The sequence below is a fragment of the Topomyia yanbarensis genome, chromosome 3 (assembly GCF_030247195.1).
Source record: "Topomyia yanbarensis strain Yona2022 chromosome 3, ASM3024719v1, whole genome shotgun sequence".
Taxonomy (NCBI): Eukaryota; Metazoa; Arthropoda; class Insecta; order Diptera; family Culicidae; genus Topomyia; species Topomyia yanbarensis.
The window spans coordinates 298,182,706-298,203,705 of record NC_080672.1 but is presented as its reverse complement, the minus strand read 5'-3'; the positions used below and the strand labels follow the sequence as shown (position 1 = coordinate 298,203,705).

At 39.7% G+C, this 21,000-nt stretch overlaps 2 protein-coding genes across 2 annotated transcripts in view; one reads left to right on the top strand and one right to left on the bottom strand.

The window, feature by feature from the left end:
* LOC131691315 (uncharacterized) overlaps positions 1–21,000 on the bottom strand; it is a 257,425-nt gene that overhangs the window by 152,680 nt on the left and 83,745 nt on the right. The window lies entirely within an intron of this gene.
* LOC131691318 (serine protease inhibitor 2-like) lies at positions 202–12,645 on the top strand. The gene is made up of 7 exons (XM_058977610.1): positions 202–349; positions 10,971–11,077; positions 11,146–11,349; positions 11,416–11,629; positions 11,711–12,102; positions 12,167–12,317; positions 12,377–12,645. The coding sequence occupies exons 1-7, from the start codon at positions 325–327 to the stop codon at positions 12,511–12,513; spliced, it is 1,230 nt and encodes a 409-aa protein (XP_058833593.1). The 5' UTR covers positions 202–324; the 3' UTR covers positions 12,514–12,645.

Genomic DNA, 21,000 nt, shown 5'->3' with positions numbered 1-21,000 from the left:
CATTTAAATATTTGTTTAATCTTCGTTTACTCCGACATTGCAACGGATTGGTAAATTTCTCCAATTTAATCATTTGCAAAAGCCGACAATAAATTTGTTTCGGTTGCTCACAATTAGCGTGTGCCACTCATCGTACCTACACATTGCGGCACTGCTTCACTCTGTTCCAGCTACACTTGACTGGTTTGCCGCTACGGGTTTCGATCAGCCAACGAAACATGCTCGCTCACGGCATCCGTCAATATCAGTCTCAGCTCCACAGTCCCGATTAGTTGCTGCTGAATACCGACTGAGGAAGGACCCAGCCGTGCCGAGTTCCTGAAGATGAACGCGCTTGTTGTGATATTTTGTAAGTGAACATCTAGTGAAGTTGGTAAACAGTTTGATCCCGCAAGCAAAAAGTGTGCCGTAGTTTGATATTAATCAAGGCTAAAACCTGCGGTGACCCTCGGATGGCGGTGTTGCTACCGGCGGAGGTTTCATAATGAGATACGGGATGGGAGGAAGTGTGCGTGTGGGATAGTTCATTAATTAATTTTGCCGGTTTTCGGGTGTGTTTGGAAGTGGTGCAGGTTGTTTGTGAAAAAAAACCCGTCAAGATTTTTCAGTTTCCGACCTGGGCCGCTTGGCATCATCTCTACAGAAGTAGTGCTTGTTGGCGATAAGAAAGGCGCTTTCGTTCGGAGCAACTGTAACTTTTTGTTTATTTGACCCCTATGTTCTAGAGATTGGAGATTCTCTACTGAAGCTAACCGAGATGGATGGAGGAAATGTGCACAAACTGATTAAAATTTTCAAATTAATTTGCCGAACAGCACCGACTTGAGAATGAAATTGAATTCCAAATGAGTCGGAATCTTATTAGTATGCATCGTACATTAGCAAAGCATACATATATGGTTTATTTTAGGTATGCAAGAAAATGCCGGTTTTAGTACGTTGAACTATTTTCCCGAACGAAAGAAAAACCACTCGAGAGTAGTGCATCGTTCTCGCCTGCCTACGACCACCTCGAGAAGTTTAGTGATCGTTTGCTAAAGCTTAAACCCATGTTTGGCTTTCTACACACATGATGATCCACACAAACCGGTCATTCTGGTTCTTTGCTGGCCGAGCCAGATCATGAACTTCATTATCAACGACGCGATGGTCGCCCGAGCGTTGTTCTGCTGGCCAGTTGTTTTCGGCTGCGATGAAACGCTTTTATTGTCGGGATTCCCCACCGCAAAGGAATCGGAGAACTTGATGACGACAGCGATGATTTTGGTGTGACATACCGGTTGTTGTTTTGGTGGTGGAGTGAGGGAATACCCGCGACAATTGAACACTGTCAGTTGATATGTATGTAGGTACGTGCCTGTGAAGAGCAGGGAAATGACGCCGATCGATGTGGTTGGTATTCTATGATGCTGATGAACCTGCTGCTGATGTGACAACAATCCATGTCGGGTGCAGCGATGAAAACGGTGTTTATTTAGCCAAAGCAAATGTTTGATAAATTTGTTTAGACAGCAGGCAGGGTGGGTTTGTGTCGATGTTGCAAAACTTTTTGATTCTCTAATCACTACAAATTTAATGTTTAATCTGTAAAATTCTCACGATTGCTTTTGTGGTTTTCGAGCCATTTTTGTTTCGATTATAGAGGTTTTAACCTTAAAATCATTCGCCTCTTTTTCGAGTTTGCAAAATCTCTAACCCTATGTGCGGGATTTGTTCGAACCCAGGTGAGCTGCATATAAGGCAATCGGGTTACCATCTACGCTATACCCGCCCCTTTCGAGTCTTTCTGTACTTATGCCTTATGTTATTACTTATCTTATGCCATTTCTCTTTATTCAAATTCTACATTATTTCTTTCAAATATGGATAGTTTGTAATGAAAAAATCCTTTTTATCCATATAATAGCTAGGAATGTTACCATTCCGGGAAGGGATTTCAGAAAAACACGCCTTTTTTACGTAGAAATCAACCATGGTTTAACTGCAGCTCGGACAGCTATGTGGAAAGTCATTCCAAATTTAGAAATTCACTTTTAAGCAGTACGGACACGAGGCGATAGAACACACGCAACAAAAATATTCACTATAGAAATATTTCCAGCTATTCCAACGCGGCAACAGGAAGAGCATTGGAATAGGTAGAACAATATCCATAGTGAATGTTTGTTGCGGCGTGTATCCTGTCGCTTCGTGTGCGAACAGCTTTAATTCGAGAAGTGATATTTTGCGTCGTGTTTGTGCTAGATGATATATACACAGTAAATTGAATGTTTGAAAACTCAGCCCACCCCTGAGTCGATTTTTAGTCCCCCAGGAGTATTTGCATTAAATAAGAAGCAAATCGGACAAGTCTAGCTGCTAGACCAACGTGCTTACAGTTTGCATGGGATCTTTCGAGAATTAACATGGAGAAAACACACTAGCTCACATGTGCACCGCTTGGTGGCATTGTATATATCGTATCACAGTGAACACCCGTTTTTATCAGCCCCCAAGTTTGTCAGTTTTTCGACCTGTTTTCGTCAGCCAGCCAGGGTTATTTATTTATTTATTTATTCTTCTTTCTTCGTCTGACCTATAATGTTCTTAATAAAAGAAAAGCCCATTTGAAAAGTGATCTTCAAATGCGCGTAAAAACCTCACCATCTTTTAGCACACACATGGTTAACAAAGTTCCACATTACATTATATTTATCTTAATTAAATAACAATTAATCTTAAAATAATTTTCACGTTTATCTTATATGCTAATAACATCACTGGATACAGAAAAGTCGAAATATTCATAAACCTTATTATATACATTGCACATTGCCCTAATCGGTTCGTTCTGGCCAGATTCGGTACGTTAAAAGTCTTAAAAAGTCTCGCGATCTCAAATATCTAGGGGGCAAGTTAACATTAACCTGTGATAATATATCTGAGGCGTCTATCTTACTAGTTAGAAGCTTTCCAATGAAAACAGCTCTAGATATATTTTTTCTTTTGGCAAGGGTATCCATGTCGAGCAAACGGCAACGATCGACATATGGTGGTAGCTCCCTTGGGTTTTGCCATAGTAAAGATTTGAGAGCGTAGCGAATGAACCTAACTTGTACTGCTTAGAATAGAACGGACAAGAGAGAAGTACAGAGATCACAAACAGTACGGATCGGTAAATTCTTTTGCGATTCTCATGATGAAACTAAGGTTTCTATTTACTTGGGATATAATGTTCGAATAATGATCTTTGAAGATCAGCTGTGAATCCAACAAGACGCCAAGGTCCCTTACAACTGACACTCTTTCGAGTGATTGTCCTGAGATCGTTTAACTCCAAGAGATTGGATTTTTTCTACGGGTAAATGAGATCACATAGCATTTGGACACACTGAGAGTTAAAAGGTTACGAGTACACCAATAATAAAAAGCATCTAAGTGTCGCTGTAGTGCGATGCAGTCTTCTATGGAACGTATGATGAGAAAAAGTTTCGCGTAGATTAGTTTGCATCCTGGCGGTAAGATAAAGCAAACGTCATTGAAGTAGGAGGAAAAAAGTAAGGGTGCGAGATTGCTTCCCTGGGGGACTCCCGACATGTTGATGAAGCTATATGACTCATGGTTTCCTAATTTTTTTCTGATAAGGATCGGCCAACGAGATATGACTTGAGCCACTCCGTGAAGTTTCGAGATACACCAAGCCGCTCAATTTTCGCTAGCAGATAAGATTGATTGACGCGATCAAATGGCGCTTGAAGATCCGTATAGATAGCATCTACTTGGGCTCCAGATTCTATATGTTTACAATAATACAGCGCGAGGTAAACTGAGCTAAATTCGTAGTTGTGGATCTAGCTGGGATGAAGCCATGTTGTTCTGATGATATGTACGTTTTAACTGCTCTGAATAGTACATTCCCTACTAGAATCTCGAATAGTTTCGATCCTGCGCAAAGAGAGGTGATGCCACATCCTGCCTATCACATTTTTTAAAAACGGGAAACATGATCGATTTCTTCCCACACAGCGGAACCATTGCTTGGGAAAGCGATTGATTGAAGATTAATTTTAACGGAGCACATAGTGTGCTTGTACATTTCTTCAGGATTATAGCAGGAATCCCATCTGGTCCAGCTGATGTTGATGACTTCATTTTTCCAATGGCAGCAAGAATATCTTCATCAGAAAAACTAATATTACTTAGGTTTAACACATCACAGGGAACATCGCGAAGAACACATTCAATTTCAGTTGAGGAGGCCGAAGTTTTTTAAATACACTTGAAAAATGCTTCGCAAACAGATCGCAAATATCACGAGGTGTGTTTTCAGATTCATCTGCCAGAAACATACTGGAAGGAAGACCATTCTCCTTGTGATTTCCATTTACAAAAGACCAAAAGCTTTTTGGATTCCGTTTAAGATTAGATTGAGTTTTTAAAACACGTCTGGAGTAAAAAAAAAAAAGAGGTTGTACGATTTGTACTTGCTACTGGCGTTAATAAACTTCTGCTTTGTGAACGGGTTTCGTCGGCTTGTATAATGTAGGAGTGTTGCTGCTTTCCAACGTTTGAGCTGTCTAAGGCGTCGATTCGACCAGGGCGGGTTATTGTGAGGACTAGGTGCCGGAACATGTACTCCGAACAAATCGGTTAAGGTGATTGTAAACATCTACAGCAACGTCAACATCTATTGCGTGATTTAGCAGGTTCAAGTCGATATTCTGTAGTGAGTCGTTAAGACTAAGAATATCGGCTTTTGAAAAATTAAAACTCCGGTCTTCAAAGATCTTATCGAAAGAAATCCGTTGAGGGCATACTTGTCTCACTGCGATAGGAGGATGATGTGAGTCAATATCGACCAGCGGCTCGTCTGTTTCAGAGATATAGCAGTTTTTCAAAGCTTCCTCGTTGACAAACAGTAGATCTAATGTTCGATTCCATTTGTTAGTAATTGTATACATTTGTGGCATGTTGAGTATGGACATCCCATCGAGCAAAGCATTACTAGACATTGAGAAAGTAGACTCAGATGAGTCAGGAGAAGCTTAGCCAGAATAAGTGGACTTCCAGATAAGCCCAGGCTCGTTGTAATTTCCAAACAGCGAATAAACCGCGTTCGGTTCCAGGAAGTTGGTGATATCAAGCGCTATATCGACATGCGCTTGAATAACATTAACGTCATCAGCAGAGCTCGGAGGAAAATACACAACACCTACACATATAGTAGCGTCTTTAATGCGAATATTTACCCACAGTTGCTCAATACCGTTGTTGTTGATTGATTTTCGTTTTGATGATAGCCGGTTGGATAGCGCGATAAGAACACCTCCACCTCGCGTTTTTCCAGTATTTGATGGGTCACGATCATTGCGGTAGATGGTGTAACTTGGTCCTAACAGCTGAATCGAGTTAATTTGATCATTCAACCATGTTTCAATTAAAACAATCACTGTCATATTCAACATCCGTTATGAGGTTATGTCTACGGAATAATGTTGAATATTATAACAGCTTCGCTTTATTAAAGGAAATAAATAAAAATTTGTTTTGTCGCTGTCTCCGTATTGTCAACCAAAAATACACCAAGGGGTTGATAAAAATGTGTCTTCGGTGTATCACTGTAAGTGAAAATAAGAAAACTAATCTAATTTTCTGCAAACGTCGAAGACTGCTAGTCAATGCGGTTTTGTTAAATAAAAGTTATTGAACTTTTAGCGAAGTGATGTCTGCGTCAGTTTTGCATGGGGCCTAGCACTGCATGGTTGTGTATCGGTATTTGATTCCCACGACCTATACATTATTGAGAAATAATAGTTATGTGAAGTTAGATACGATTTAGTATATCACAACATATAACAAAACCGATTTCGCGAATTTATTTCCGCTTTATCTCATGTATTTAAGATGAGATTGCTGCATATATGGCGTACGTTTATCGGAATAGTTTCTCTACCTGAAGATAAGATATGATTACGAAATATTGTCACACTTATAATAATTAAAATAGTTCTGCGTAGTACGTCCTGTTCTATATATCCAAATGTCGCAAGTTCGAAACCCATATTAATATCAAGATCCATCATCTACGGTTGGTTTGGCGTTTGTTCACAATCAGCATTCGTTTTTTTTCTCCCCAGACTCCGCTTATTAACGTGCTTCGTTATGCTGGAGATGATTGATGGGACCAATTACTGTTTTTATAATTTGATCTTTCTTACCGACGTATCAGAGTTAATCGTATCATCCACATTTGTCCTGAACATCGTTTGCACAAAAAATCACAATGAAAAAAGATATATTAAAAAAAACTAGATTTAAGGGGGTTGCCATAGAAAACGCCTTATAAATCGATAATCTTTAGTCCTACAAACTCAAGTTCTTTAACAAAATTCTTCACTATGAGCATTTCTAAAACTTTGTCGAAGACACCAATTTATTTACCTCGTCAGCACAAAAAGTTATTTTTTTGTTCGATTATAGTAAGCCATGCCACATATCAATTTTTATTGATACGAAAAATTCCAACAAAGACAATATATTCAATGATTTGGCCCCTAGTGAATTAAGTTAACGTTTTTGGCGTTTCCGACCACTGTGCGCTGGAAAAGGAATTCAAAATCTAACAAAATTGAACAACGGTTACCAGTGTAACCTTACTTTTGTTTTTGTAAATCGTGATTGTTCTCGAAAATATGCATTGGGGTAGGTTGGCTGAATTTTGTGCAGGGCTGGTTGTCGAGTCGTTAATTACCGATAAGGTGGTCAATTTTTGACCCATTGGAGAGAAGAAAAATGAAAGCAAACATAAGCGTGCGCTGACGGAGGAACAGAAAGCAGCGAGAACTGTAAAAAAGTTCACTAAAACTTCCGAACCTAAAATGGTTAAAAAAAACTAAAAAGTAAAGATGGAATTTATTTTTGTACCTACATATTGAAAAATGATGCCTTTTAACTAATAAACGTTTGCCACTGATGCACTTGATGTGTTTCACGTATTTTACCAAACCTGGCGAACCTACCCCAGCCCTATGATTGGTTGGCGGATTTTTCACTCCGCATTTGTTTGTTAATAGCATTTTCCCAAAAATGTTCATGAATGAAAAAATCACATAGGGGAACCCAGGGCTATTAAGACAGTGGGACTAATTCGGACCCCTCGAATTCTCAGAAAGTCGCAAAACTTTCTGACTGTCGTACATATTCGTGGTACCGCTATTCTAAAACTTTAATTTTGAGAGGTGAATTTAATCCTTTCATTTTTGTAGAAAGGAGATACGTGTTTCATGTTTTTGACATCCTCAAAACAAAAATCATTATAGTGGTAAAACCGTGATTAAAGCAACAAATAAAAGTGAAAAAATAAAACGAAAGTGTTTTGGAAAGCTTGAGGCTTCTTTTTAATGGAATGATTTTTGTTTTGGTAAAAACACAGCTACTTTCAGGACTCAATTTTGTGCGAAATGAGCGTACGGGGCTATTCGGATCCCCCTATTCCGTCAACCACCGTTCAGCAGCTTGCGGCTGCGCACACCATTGCACACGCCACGGCAAAGAAAATACATAATGGGCCAATCGATAGCTGTGACTAACCAGATTAAGTTTTTGTGACGCAATTTATTTGTTTTTTTTTTTGCTTCTTAAGGCGTTTCGCTAGTAAATATTTCATAGGTAAATATAATTCCATTGAAAAAAAATTGAAGAAAAATGACGGTCTGAATTGCCCCATAGACAGGTCCGAATTACCCCTACATTGTAAAAGGATGGAAAAACATAGTTTTGCAAATCGTCGCCTAATGCTGCCATAGAATAGTGCAAATGAACCTTTTATGGCACCAAAATGTAGCTGAGGTTTCAAACTAACAATTAGGACCTTCGATCGGTAATTTTTTCACATCTATCCACCTAAAAGGGCGATTTGTTTAGGTAGGTCCGAATAGCCCCGGGTTCCCCTATGTGGTCAAAGGTTGTATCTTCAAGAAAGCGCACACCGTTTATCAAAAAGTCTTCCGGTTAGACTTAAGTAGACTGCCCGTAGTTGCACTTCGTGATTGACCGAATAAGTGAAAATGCACAATGAACCAACAAAATGATGCTTGGGAAAAGCAAGTCATTCTAACTGTGCATGTTTCACAAATTCAACACTTTTATAAAATGGTCAATAACGACGCCGGTCACGACGAAGGCTGTTCTACTGGGGAAGGAAAAGAATGTTAGTTAGATACTCGCTTTTGCCTGAGACCGAGACTCCCTCTGCATCTCTACGAAAATCACGGGATAGGAGTTGTGTTAGTAGGGGAGGTATCAGACCCAGGATATGCCTTGGTAGACAATATGGTCTAAGCAATACGAACGTACGTCGATTTAAATTATCTAAAAAGTTAATTGAGCAACTAACGCACCAGACAGCCGAGTATCGGGAGTGTTACTTTTAATTAATCAAATCAAAAATTGCTCGAACAATCCGCCAAGTGTACCATAAAATTTTCTCGTATATTCATTTTAACGACAAACTGAATTGTGTGTGGCAAATGTATTTTGATCTGAACAATATAAGCTGATTCAATTAAATCGACACTAATTTGATCTTAAAATCGATAATCGAAAATACGCATGTTATAAATGTTTTGCTACAAAAGTAAAAGTTACTAACATCGGAACGCAACAGTGGAGTTAATAATAATATTCCATCACTATGTTTCAAATATAACTTCAATTGTTGCATTTAATACAAACAGTTGCCGTCAAACAGGGCAACTTTCAGCACTTCGGCATGTTTCTGTTTAGGTTTTGTAACGTTAATAATAACGTTAACAATGCGGTAGCATGGCTGTCGATTATTAACATGCCAATCATTATTATCTGTGTCTTTAGTAATCTTCACTCTTTTGTATTTTTAAGAGAAAAGAAAAGCTGAAATGTTGTGTTTTGCTGCACTTCAATGGTAAGAGCACATTATTTGTATTTTTTAACGTACAGATCGAATTTAAAAAAGTCTAACCGGAAGGAGTACAGAAAATTTCGAAAGCAAAACTCGGCCAACCAGCCCCAGTCTCCCCTACTGGATATTGTAGCCGAACTTGCTTACTCCGTTGTTCATAATTGATCCACTAAAAGATAAAGTTGCAATGAGAGAACATGCTTTCAAAAAAACCCTAATAAATTTATTACAATGTGAAAATCAGAAATAAATTTCAAGCATAAAATCGAACTGGGGCCTTCCCTGTGGGAATCGTTTTAAACTAAAACATTCCTTTTAAAAACCGAAAAAAAAATCAGATTCTTACCAAGTAGTTTTTTTCGCTGACTTTTATACTACGTTCACACTACGAGTTAAAACGTGTTTTGACGCTATCTTGATGACATTTTTCTTGTTGCTAATTATTATAACATGTTTTAACTCTGTAGTGTGAACATGGTATTAACCTTGAATGTATGTATAGTGGTGTTTTAAGCAATATTTATGATAAAGAACTTCGTCTGATTTTTACACTTGCAGTTTATACCAGATTTTTACATTCTATATTTAAACAAGTTTTATGAAGCATGCTCTATCCATGCGACATTTATTGTTGGTCACTCATATATGAGGAAGATGATTATGGCGCTGCCACAAACAACCGCGTTATGTTATACAAAATGGTTACGTCTGGGTCGATTTGTTGAATGTTATCAGCACTAAATGCCTGTCACGATAGAACTCGATAAAGTCGATTTCCGTAAGCCTTTTCTCCATTTTTACCTCCAGCAAATGTTCCGCATGACGAATGCTTGGTCTCAAGCGAAAGTCAATAACCACCGTATTTGACCAATGCTCCGGTTCTACGATAACTTTCGTGAGCTGGCAATATATTTTTCGGCTTTCTCATTACAAAAACAATCTACAATAGCGTTTTTCTAAGCAAAACAAAAATCAGGGTTAAACTGTTCAACTATAGGGGCCCCTTCGTTCAATAGTGTCAGGGGGCCCCGAGTGTTCTTAAGAAGACTCCAGTCATGGGTTCACGTAAATTTCCTAATGGACGGCTCCGGTTGCAATGAAAATGTCGCCTTTCAAATTACAAATACAGATAGCCTGTCAAACCAAATATTCCTTAGCGAACTTCAACAGCTACATATGCTTGAATATTTTGCCATCTTCCGGTTGCCACACACCAAAAAAATATGAATTTTTTCGAGGACGTAATCTCATGCATGACACAATTCAACAAACCGTAATTCACCAAATGATGAAATATAACTGTGTTACACTTACTGCCATTCAGAACAAACGCTATATGTGGAGTAAAATTTAGTAATTTACAAAATTCAACCTCATGTAAAATTAAAATCAAACGTAAAACTAAGTCATTTTTGATGCTCGTATATGTCAGGGTCAGGAGACTTAAATTTACACGGTTTTTTCTAGCTGTGCATATGTAACTCCTGCTCAGGACGCTGTTTGACCTGACCCATATCTTAACCTAATTATGGCAAAAATGAATTTGTAGAGTCAATGTTATTCAATGCAATAAAGCACTGAATACATTGTTTTCGTGCGTCCTTTCTCATTCCTGATAGTGCTAGTCTAAGAGATTATGAATGTACCTACTATATTATATGACAAATAAATGAATTATGTCATGAAAACTATGAAACAGTAGTTGTGTATCCGTTATTGCTATTGAAAGGCAGTTCTATTTACGGTTTAGGTTAATTTAAAAAAAAATGAACATTTAGCCGGTCTGCGGCTATATTCTGTGGTCAAAAAATTACTCTATTTCTTTTTAAAATAGGGTGTTACAGCCATTTTAACCATATTCTTATTAGGCTGTGCACGCTAACCAAATCTACTAGCAAATCGCCATAAAACAGCTTTCGCTGTGAGCCGTGTTTACGAACATTGCCTTACAGATGAATGGCAGTGTTAGTAACAACACGCCCACATAGATGTCACAACCCAATTTAAAAAAACGATTTCGCATTATCCAACTGATAAACTTTGTTTATTTCAGGTTGCGCTCTAGCCGCGCAATGCATCCTCGCCGAAAACTTCGTCCAGCATGACGACCAACCCTTCCGAAGTACGAGAAACGTACAATTTGATTGGCAACTAACAAAGGTATTTTCTTAGAAGCGTTGTCTCACAATGAAGAATAATTACACCATATATGTTTCATCACTTTCTAGCGAATATTCGAAGTACAAAAATCAAATGTCGTCATTTCACCCTTTTCGGTAAAAATTCTGCTGACCCTACTGTACGAAGCCACCGGTGATGCTGCTGATCTGTCGATTACACAAACCAAAAAGGAACTACGAACCGTATTGGATCCATCCGAGGACCTAAATGCTACCCGAAATATGTACCGTTCGCTACTGGATTCGGCTTTGGTATAGCAATACTAGAGACCTTTTCAACGGAACAAATAATACACTTATTTCTATCATTTTTTTCAGACGGAGAGCGTCGATTTTGATCTAAAGATTGCCACCAAGTTTTTCGTAGATGAGTTCATAGACGTCATCAGCAAGTATCAAATTATTTCAGATCACTATTACAATGCGACGGTAGACAAGGTTCCGTTCTCGAACCCCAAGAAAGCGGCCGATATTATTAACAACTGGGTTTCGCGGAACACTAACGGTCGCATCAACGAGCTCGTCAGTGCTGGTAAGAAAACTTTACAGCAAAAGTTTGTGTTATAAAATGTTATAAAACATAGTAACAAAATAACATTTTCCCAATTTGTAGATGGACTTGAGGGAGCCGTCATAACACTGGTCAATGCCATCTACTTCAAGGGCCTGTGGACATATCCCTTCCCGGAGAATGGCCCACGGCGCGCTTTCTACACTGCCCGTAAACAGCTGGAAGCCGATTATATGGAACAGAACGGTCAATTTTACTACGATGATTCTAACATTCTCAATGCTCAGCTACTTCGGTTACCGTACCGGGGAGGCAAATTTGCCATGTACTTCCTCTTGCCTCGAACGAGCAGTTCCGTAAACGACGTCCTAAGCCGTATTAATTCATCCAGCCTGCATCAGGCTTTGTGGTACATGGATGAGACTGATGTTAATGTTACTATCCCAAAGTTCCGATTCGATTTCTCCGAGGAACTGAACCAGCCATTGCAGGATGTAAGTGCAGATCTAAATCTTTAGTTCATCTTATCATTACTAATATTCTCTTGATAAACGACAGATCGGAATCAAAGAGGTCTTTTCGCAGAACGCCTCATTGCCACTGCTTGCGCGTGGAAAGGGCACCCGGGACCAGGTCCGAGTTTCACGAGTATTCCAAAAGGCCGGTATCGCCGTCAATGAAAAGGGAAGCGAAGCCTATGCTGCCACAGGTAATTACACTGCGGTAGGAAGGTAATTTCTATTAACCAATCACTTTTCACCGTCACAGAGATCCAACTAGTGAACAAATTCGGCGGTGATGGAACTCAGGTTTTCAATGCGAACCGTCCCTTCCTGTTCTTTATCGAAGACGAACACTCCGGTACGCTACTGTTTGCCGGTAAAGTTGAAGTGCCCAAAGCGTAACGAAGATCCGGAAACAGAATGCGCAAAACTAACAGATAATTGCAACCGATTTCGATGGGAGGTCCACATCCGAGTCTTTTCCTTCTTCCTTCGAACAAGTTGAATGAAATAAATTTTAGTAATTAAAAACCACTCACGCTAATGGAATTTCTTGCCCTTTGCTCTCCCGTTCCAGTTCCAAGCTGCAACGGTTGAAATCTCTGTGTGTGTTAGAACATTGGCCTATAACAACGTCGGAAGCGATGCCAATGCAAGCGCATATCGGCAGTATTATGTAAATATGTATAATGCATTAGGTGCACTCCGTTAGTTCACACGGCAGCTTCCTCGGGATTATTTACACTTGATGGAGTTCTCTTTTTTTCGCTTCCCTGATTTCGATCAAAGGAATAAATTGAATGTAAGAATATGCTAGGAAGTCAAACGGGAAATGCGAATGGACGTTACGCTATGGCAAAAGAAGGGATGCCTTGCTGTTTTATACACAGCGAACTTTGTTGGAGTCAAAAGTATTGCTTTTTTATGGTGTTCGCTCCAGTTATTTTTGTTTTTTTATGCATTTCCAAACTATGAACGGTTATACAATAACACTGAAACTTGGCTTTTCATTGCTAGCCAAACAGTGGGGCATCATCATTTAATTAGATACAGTTCGAAAATAAATTCTTATATCTGTGGGCACGGAGATTGCCATGGGAAGCATTTTCATCCATCAGCCTTGCGATCGATTACACCGGAGGAGCTCTGTACCCATCTTCGATCGTTCTTTAAATAGGGATACCCTGTATCCTGTACTTCAAGCTACATAGATATGAGTTATCATACACTCTTAGAAAAAATGAAAATTGACGTAAACAACACAGCGACGTATTTTTCTGTCCGATAATAGAATTTTACATGCTATGAAATGTAAAATTGAATATTGTGACTCTTTAGATGTAAAACTCAGACTGAATGACCTAGAAAAAGCCGAACATCTCACATTTTTACATGCAATAATATGTAAATTTATGTGAATTGGGACGCTCCTTTTATGTGCATCTGGCAAGACGTAAAGTTACATGACTTTTTTTTTGCTGTGTATAATTCCACCTTCAACTAAAGAATTTTCCAGTAGATATGAATAGACTTATCGTTACTCCACCATTTTAGTCATTTAGTTTTTATAGTAATACGGTGGGACATTTTTAGCAGCCAGATGATGATAACAAATAATTTTTAACTAAGGGGGACATTTTTTCAATCAACTTAAAACCAGGAATAACAAGAGAGCGTGATTGAATTTTGTAAAGATTCGGAGAGAATAATTAGTTAAAACTAGAAGAGACAGGAAGAGCAAAATGCTTCTGGAAGATATCTGGGGAGGAATATAGAAAAGAGGAATGGTGATACTTCTAGGTATAAGAATCAGGGGAGGGAGGGTGGACAAAGATGACAGGGAGGAGAAAATTGTAAACTTCCAGTTTCAGGTATCGGGAGATCAACGTCATAGGTTACAGACTCGGGTGGCCATTATCAGGAAGAATTATGTACTGGGATGCCGGGTGGTCTTTCTAAAGTCGTCAGGGGTTCCTCCTGACGATTTCGCTGTACGGCTCAGATGCGGATCGGAAAGACTTCGAGTTGCGCGTGTGATGTTCGAGCTGTAGGTTGGCTCATTCGACAGATATGTTTCATGTCGCCTTGGAGTCGCATCAAACCATCGTGTGTGTATGGTACAGGCGGAAGAAGGCACTTCTTAGATTGATAAGAAAACAAAAGAGGCAGCTAAATTTATTTATTATTGGTGTATACGAGGGACATATAGAGGAGATCGCGGCTTGCCAGCACATCTCGAACCGGGACGTTGGTTGGTCTTCCTAGGGCCTGCCTGGCGGTACTGTACTCGGTGCACGCCCAGACAATGTGCTCGATGTCGTGATATCCGTCGCCACAAGCACAGATACCACTATCCACGAGTCCAATACGCCGGAGATGTGCATCCAGCATGTAATGGTTTTCCACGAGTCGGGACATCACACTAATGAAGTCACGACCCACATCCATCCCCTTGAACCAAAGTTTCGCCGATACCTTGGGGACTATCGAACGTAGCCACCTTCCTAGCTCCCCACTGCTCCACGAAGTTTGCCAACTTTCGAAAGTTCTCTGATGAGTTATACTGAAAAATGCACTGTAACAAATTGGTCTTTCATAATCGTCACATTCCAGAGCACCCACCGTAGCTAAGGAGTCCGTCTCCTCATTGCCAAAAGTGGATCAATGAAACCACACCAAGGTAATCTGGAAAGATTTATCAGATATAGCACTCAGTAGCTCCCGTATTTCCCCCAAAAAATACGAGAAATGCTTTCCATGTTTCATCGAGCGAGTAGCGTCAATGGAACTGAGGCTATCCGAAATGATGAAGTAATGTGTCAATGACCCCAAGGGTATAGCAGCTAGTTCTACGGTATGAATAGTAGCTATCTCTACGGCGTAAACTGAAGCAGGATCAATGAGTTTGTAGGAGGTGGTGAACTTTTAATTGAAAATACCTTCGAGGTTTTATCCGTCAGTATAAAACTTTTTTATTTTGATTATAGAGGGTCATTCGCCTCTTCGGGTTAGAGAAATCTCTTTTGGAAAAATCTCTAACCCCATGTACGGGGTTGGGAATCGAAACCAGGTGAGCTGCGTGCAAGGTAATCGATTAACCAACTATCCTATGCTCGTCCCCAGTATAAAACATCTTAGAACAGTCGACTTCTCGGAATGTATTATAAAAAATATTTGGAACCACTTGTGGGTGTATGTGGTTTGGAATTCTACAGATCTCGTCTTTCATGGATGTGTCGAAGAAAACAGTAGATTCAGAAGTATTTATGAGATGCACACGGTTGGGATTGTAAGAAGAAGGATTAATATTCTGCGCCATGTAGTCAATATACAGGGACATAAATCGGGTCTGAGAATTGAGCTCAACAAACCATTCGAAATTTTCAATCACCTCCGGGTTCAAGATATCGCATCGAATGAGTAATCGATATGAGAGTTCCCAAAATCGATTTTTCAGCGGGAGAACCCCCGACTGCATGCACCCTAAGGCGATACGCAAACAACGATACTGAATTCTTTCGAGTTTGATGAAATGTATGTTCGCGGCGGAGCGAAAGCAGAAGCATCTGTATTCCATTACCGACGGTATCGTTGTTTTATACAACCTAATTAGGTCTCCTGGGTGGGCACCCCACCGTGTTCCGGTTATTGTACGAAGAAAGTTGATACTTTGCTGGCATTTCTGTTTCAGATACCGAACATGGCATCCCCAAGTACCTTTCGAGTCGAACCAGACCCCTAGATATTTTACTGTGAAGACCTGAGCTACAGTTTGACCCATTAATAGAAGCTGTAATTGTGTTGGTTCACGCTTCCTAGAAAATACAACTGGCTCAGTTTTCTCCGTAGAGAATTCGATACCCAGCTTAAAAGCCCAAGCAGACAAATTGTCCAAGGTATTCTGTAATGCTCCTTGCAGCTTTGGGTCCCGTAATAGAAACCACGCCATCGCCTGCAAGTTGGTTTAATGTGCAGGAATTGTCAGGACATTCATCAATGTCGTTGACATAGAAATTGTATAACCCCCTGTATATGGGGCTTAAGCGTGAGCCCTGAAGAAGGCCCATGTAACTAAATCGTGATGTCGAACAGTCACCATGCGAAAAATTCATGTGCTTTTCCGACAACAAGCTTAGTAAAAAGTTGTTTAAAGTCGCTGAAAGACCATGGTGGTGCAGCTTCTCTGGAAGAATGTTGATAAAAACTCAAATCAAAAGCCCCCTTAATATCTAAGAACACTGATGATATATGCTCTTTGCTAGCATAGGCCATTTGAATTTCGGTTGAGAGCAACGCAAAACAATCGTTCGTCTCTTTGCCTTTGCGAAAGCCAAATTGTGTATCTGACAGTAATCCATTTTCTTCGACCAACTTGTCGAGGCGGGGTAGGATCATTTTCTCGAACAACTTCCGAATACAGGACAGCATTTCAATCGGTCGATACGAATTCTGATCGAAGGCTGATATTCCTGGTTTTTGGATGGCGATGACCAAGGGGTTTCCAACCTGCCAAACTAGTGACACTTAATCAAGAATTACTTCGATTTTTCGAAATAATTCGGTAATCCGTTGATTACTTTGGTAATCAATAATTAGCAGGGTAATTGTCTGTATTTTTAAAATAATTCGCGTAATCAACCATAAATACAATGTAATCAGTTAATCATAAAGTAATCGTAAAGTAATTCATTACTACAAGACTCATTCTATATTGATTTTCACATTTTTGCTCTCATTTTTTAATACTTTTTGGTTATTCCACATATGGATTTCACATTCCATTTTACTTGCGGCTTAGGGGAACTATGCCTAAGCGACTCATCGAGTGATGCAGTGCTCGCAAATTGTACGCCAACCGTGATTTGAGATCGTATCTCATCAACACAGTAACTGTTACTAATAAAATTTCAAACTGAAAGATGTTTAAAATGAAGCGCAAAATCGTCATTTCAAAAGTGCTATGGGTAAGATGTTTTTCAATTTCAAATTATATTTAATTTTTGGTAGAAAGGGGGTCACATAAAAATTACTTACTTAAAAGAGGGTGGAGATAGCGTAGTTGGTAAATCGATTGCCTTGTACGCAGAACAGCTGGTTTCAATTCCCAACTCCGCACATAGGGTTAGAGATTTTTTTAAAGAGATTTCTCTAACCCGACAAAGAGGCAAATGACCCTAAGGTTAAAACCTATAATCAAAATTAAAAAAAAAAAAACTTAAAAATATTTTACCCACTAATTCTCTATATTCTCATTTTTACATACTACTATTAGGCCATTTTTTATCTATTTACCCATTCCAATTAAGTTCTTGCTAGACTTATTGCAAATTCAAAGGAAAAGGTGTGCACACCTCACGCTGCTTTTAACAACTCGTCGTCGGACAAATCCTCAAAAACTCCATGGTGATTTGAAAGTAATAAATACAGAAATCGAAATGTCGCATTAGGGGACGACATGGCGATATATTGACTATACTTTTTACTCTTGCATTCATCAATAACTCTGCTCTATTTAAAGGTTCAGAATGTTACCACGTTGCAGATATGTACGAATCAATACGGTGTATTTATTTTTTCAAGCTATCAATATTTTTTCTAGATAAGTACAACTCTTGATAATGCATTTGGGAACCACGCAACAATGAACACAATCGGTAGCACATTAAATAATGTCCCCTAGCGCATATGAAGTGTTTATTTGAGCTCTCTATTTAACTAGCACGTTTACGTTAACTGGATGGTGCCAACAATTTTATTGTTTTAAAAATCAATATTTTTAAATCTAGGGAATTTCAGCTCCAAATATTTTTAGAATTTTTTTCATGTTAATATAATGGTCATTTTAAAACTCGGAATATTGGTAATATACAAAAGCTGTTAATTGAATTTCTTAGGTCCTAAGATACTGACTGAATTTAGTTAAGAATTAGGAAATCAATCAAAATCATTTGAATACATCTTAGCATTTTAACAAGAAAGATTATTTTATTTTATTTTATCGCCAGCACATCCAGAACATAAAAGAAATAATTTATCTGAGATCTGGTGCCACAATACTCGTCTCATGACCAGACAACGTGTTCGATGACTTGATAATCCTTCACCACAAGTTCAAAGATCGTTCTCTACAAGCCAAATATGCCGGGAATGCGCATCCAACGTATAATGATTTGGTATGGGCATCATTCAAATTAAATTGCAACCCATATCTATCCCCTTAAAACAGGCTTTCGTGGACACTTGTAGGATTATAGAATGTTGCCACCTTCCTAAGTCTCTACCGCTCCAGAAGATTTTCCTTCTTTCGAGTGGTCCCTTGACGAGAAAAATACATGTAAAATTCATTGAAGTGAATTGATCTTTCATAAAAATCATTTTCTAATGCACTCACCTTAGCTAGAGTTTGCGCCTTCTCATTACCCGGAATGGAGCAATTGTAAGGGACCCAAACTAAGGTACTAGTTTGGGTCCACTCGCACTCAGGAGTTTCCGTGCTTTCCCCAGAAAATTCTAGGAGTGCTTTCCACGATTCATCGAACGGAGGGACTCTATACAACTTATACTATCCGTAACGAAAAAATAATGGTCTACAGGCAGGGTGTCAACGATCCCAAGGATATAACTTGGAAAATTGATCCTATCTTGCCACTTCTAATTCAGATTTCTAAAGTAGTTTTCGAGTCGAACCAGGTGACAAGATATTTTACTGCGGTGACTTGAGCGATAGTTTGACCTATTAAAAGAAGCTGTACTTGTGCTGATCATGCTTCCTTGAAAATACGGCTAGCTTTGTTTTGTTCATGGAAACCTTTAACCCGGTTGAAAGTTGAAGCAGACACACTATCCAAAGTACCTTGCAGATCGATGGCTTTGGCTCCTATTACGGAGACCACCCCATCATCTGCAAGTTACGTTAGCGTGTTAATATTTACAAGATATTCATAGATGTCGTTTACAAGCAAATTGTACAAAAGGGTGCTAAGAGATGAACCCTGAGGAAGACGCATGCCGCTTGCCACTTTTTAGTTTATAAAAATTGTTAAAGATTGTGTGAAATGATAAAAAACAAGCAAACAACAGCTTACTATATATCCGAATAGTCGTTTTGTCGGTTCACATGGTTTGGGATTCGTGTAGTGAGAATAATCCAGCAGAGCTAGAATGTATTAAAGGTGTATCTAATAAAATAGAGATAAACTTGCTGAGCATGTACAGTTTCCGCTTAAAAAAATTGAATAATCTGAAGTAATTCCAACAAAAACTCGCTCGCGTTTTCGTTATCGTGGCGGGAAGTGGCACGGTCGGTCTTCTGTGCCGGGGCGGAATTCGGACAAACCTTCTTGACAAAATCGAATATCCAACGGTTTGAATATTCCACGCTCTCGTTGGAACTGTTTCGGTTTCGCATACGCCGGGTCGTGCCCCAAAGAGTGCTGTTTCTCGCGTTAATCCATCAACGAACCGGCACCAGTAACCACGTTTTTTTGGCTTTCATCAAACTCTTCATTCGCATCTCTAACATCGCGTACTGTCAATAGCTAGCGTCGTCCCGGAAGGGCTTATTCGCGGCGGCCTTCTCCGCGTACACGTCTGAGCACTCTTTGTCCCACCACGGATTAGGAGAACGTACTGGCTTAGTGTGAGCTTGATTCGCGCTGTCGAGAATCAACGAAATATTAATTGATTTCAATGGCTTTGAGCCGTTACTGATTCAGACTACGATCGGCAGATGGTCACTGCCGTCGGAATCACGGATTACCTTTCACGTGCAATTTAACCGCAGCGATGTTGAGCAGAGGGACAAGTCTAAGGCGCTCGGGCGCGCTGGAGGAGCACGAATCCGTGTCATTTCACCCGTGTTTAAAATTGTCAAATTGAAGTTATCGCGAAGATCGTGAATTAAGGAAGACCGGCTATCATCATAGAGACTCCATGCTGTACCTTGAGAGTTAACCCTCCGGCACTCGCGCCGTTGTATTTTGTGCAACATCTTCCGAAACTCTAGTGAAATCTTATTTTAGCCCCAGCGTCTGCTCATGCGGGGAGCCATTCGCGCGAGTGACGGAGGGTTGATGTGTTGGGGGGGGGGGGGGGATAAATATGGAAGCTAGCAAAGGTCTTTGCCTTTGGTTTATCTTGACAAGCGACTTCAACACCTGTTATCGAGCGAAGGTTAATTCTGTAGAAGGAATAGCACTTTTTGATCCCCAAAAGCACCCCCCTGTGTCCAGATCCAGGCGTATAATATTAAAGTCGTGGAAGTTGAGATTTACATCGGAAGTTAACCAAGTTTCACATCATGCAAACGCGTCTCAAACTATTTATTGAAATTTTGAAGAAATCGATTTTCGGGATGATACTTCTGCAATTCCGCTGTAGAACAGTGATCAAATCCGTGACCTTGTTAGATGAGTTAGCCATCGAAGGATATAATCGCTGAAAGGGGGGGACATTTAGTAGTCAACTGCTTCAAAAATGTTCTTACTGTAGGGAGAAAAGCTAACATAAGATTTTAAATAGGATCAGCAATATTGAAAGTTTCTATTATCCAGTCCACTATGGCCGAGAGTTTGATAATTCCAGTGCTGTGATTATTCTCGAGCTGAAACAAAGGAACACTTGGGATTTTTAATGTTCCTGGAAGTGCTGGGAACTCCTTCTCTGAGCTCAATCCTCCGAGACCAGGAGCTACTTGCATCGGTTTGGTTGCAACACTTCCATGATGTCACTTTCGGAGCCCCGTCAAGGGACACCTTCTTGCCTTTTGAAAGAAACTTTAGGAGAGGAAATGTTACACCTCTTCCTATAACTTCTAGGCACCCCAGTAGATGTTCCCTCTTGTGGTTCAGCCTCGCCCTCGTTTGGAGGAAAGTGAGCATAGATGTTTGT

Coding starts and splice junctions, on each gene's coding strand:
- LOC131691318 (XM_058977610.1), top strand. CDS start 325: ATGAACGCGCTTGTTGTGATATTTT. Junction 12,103..12,166: donor TGAACCAGCCATTGCAGGAT/GTAAGTGCAGAT, acceptor GATAAACGACAG/ATCGGAATCAAAGAGGTCTT. Junction 12,318..12,376: donor CGAAGCCTATGCTGCCACAG/GTAATTACACTG, acceptor TCACCGTCACAG/AGATCCAACTAGTGAACAAA.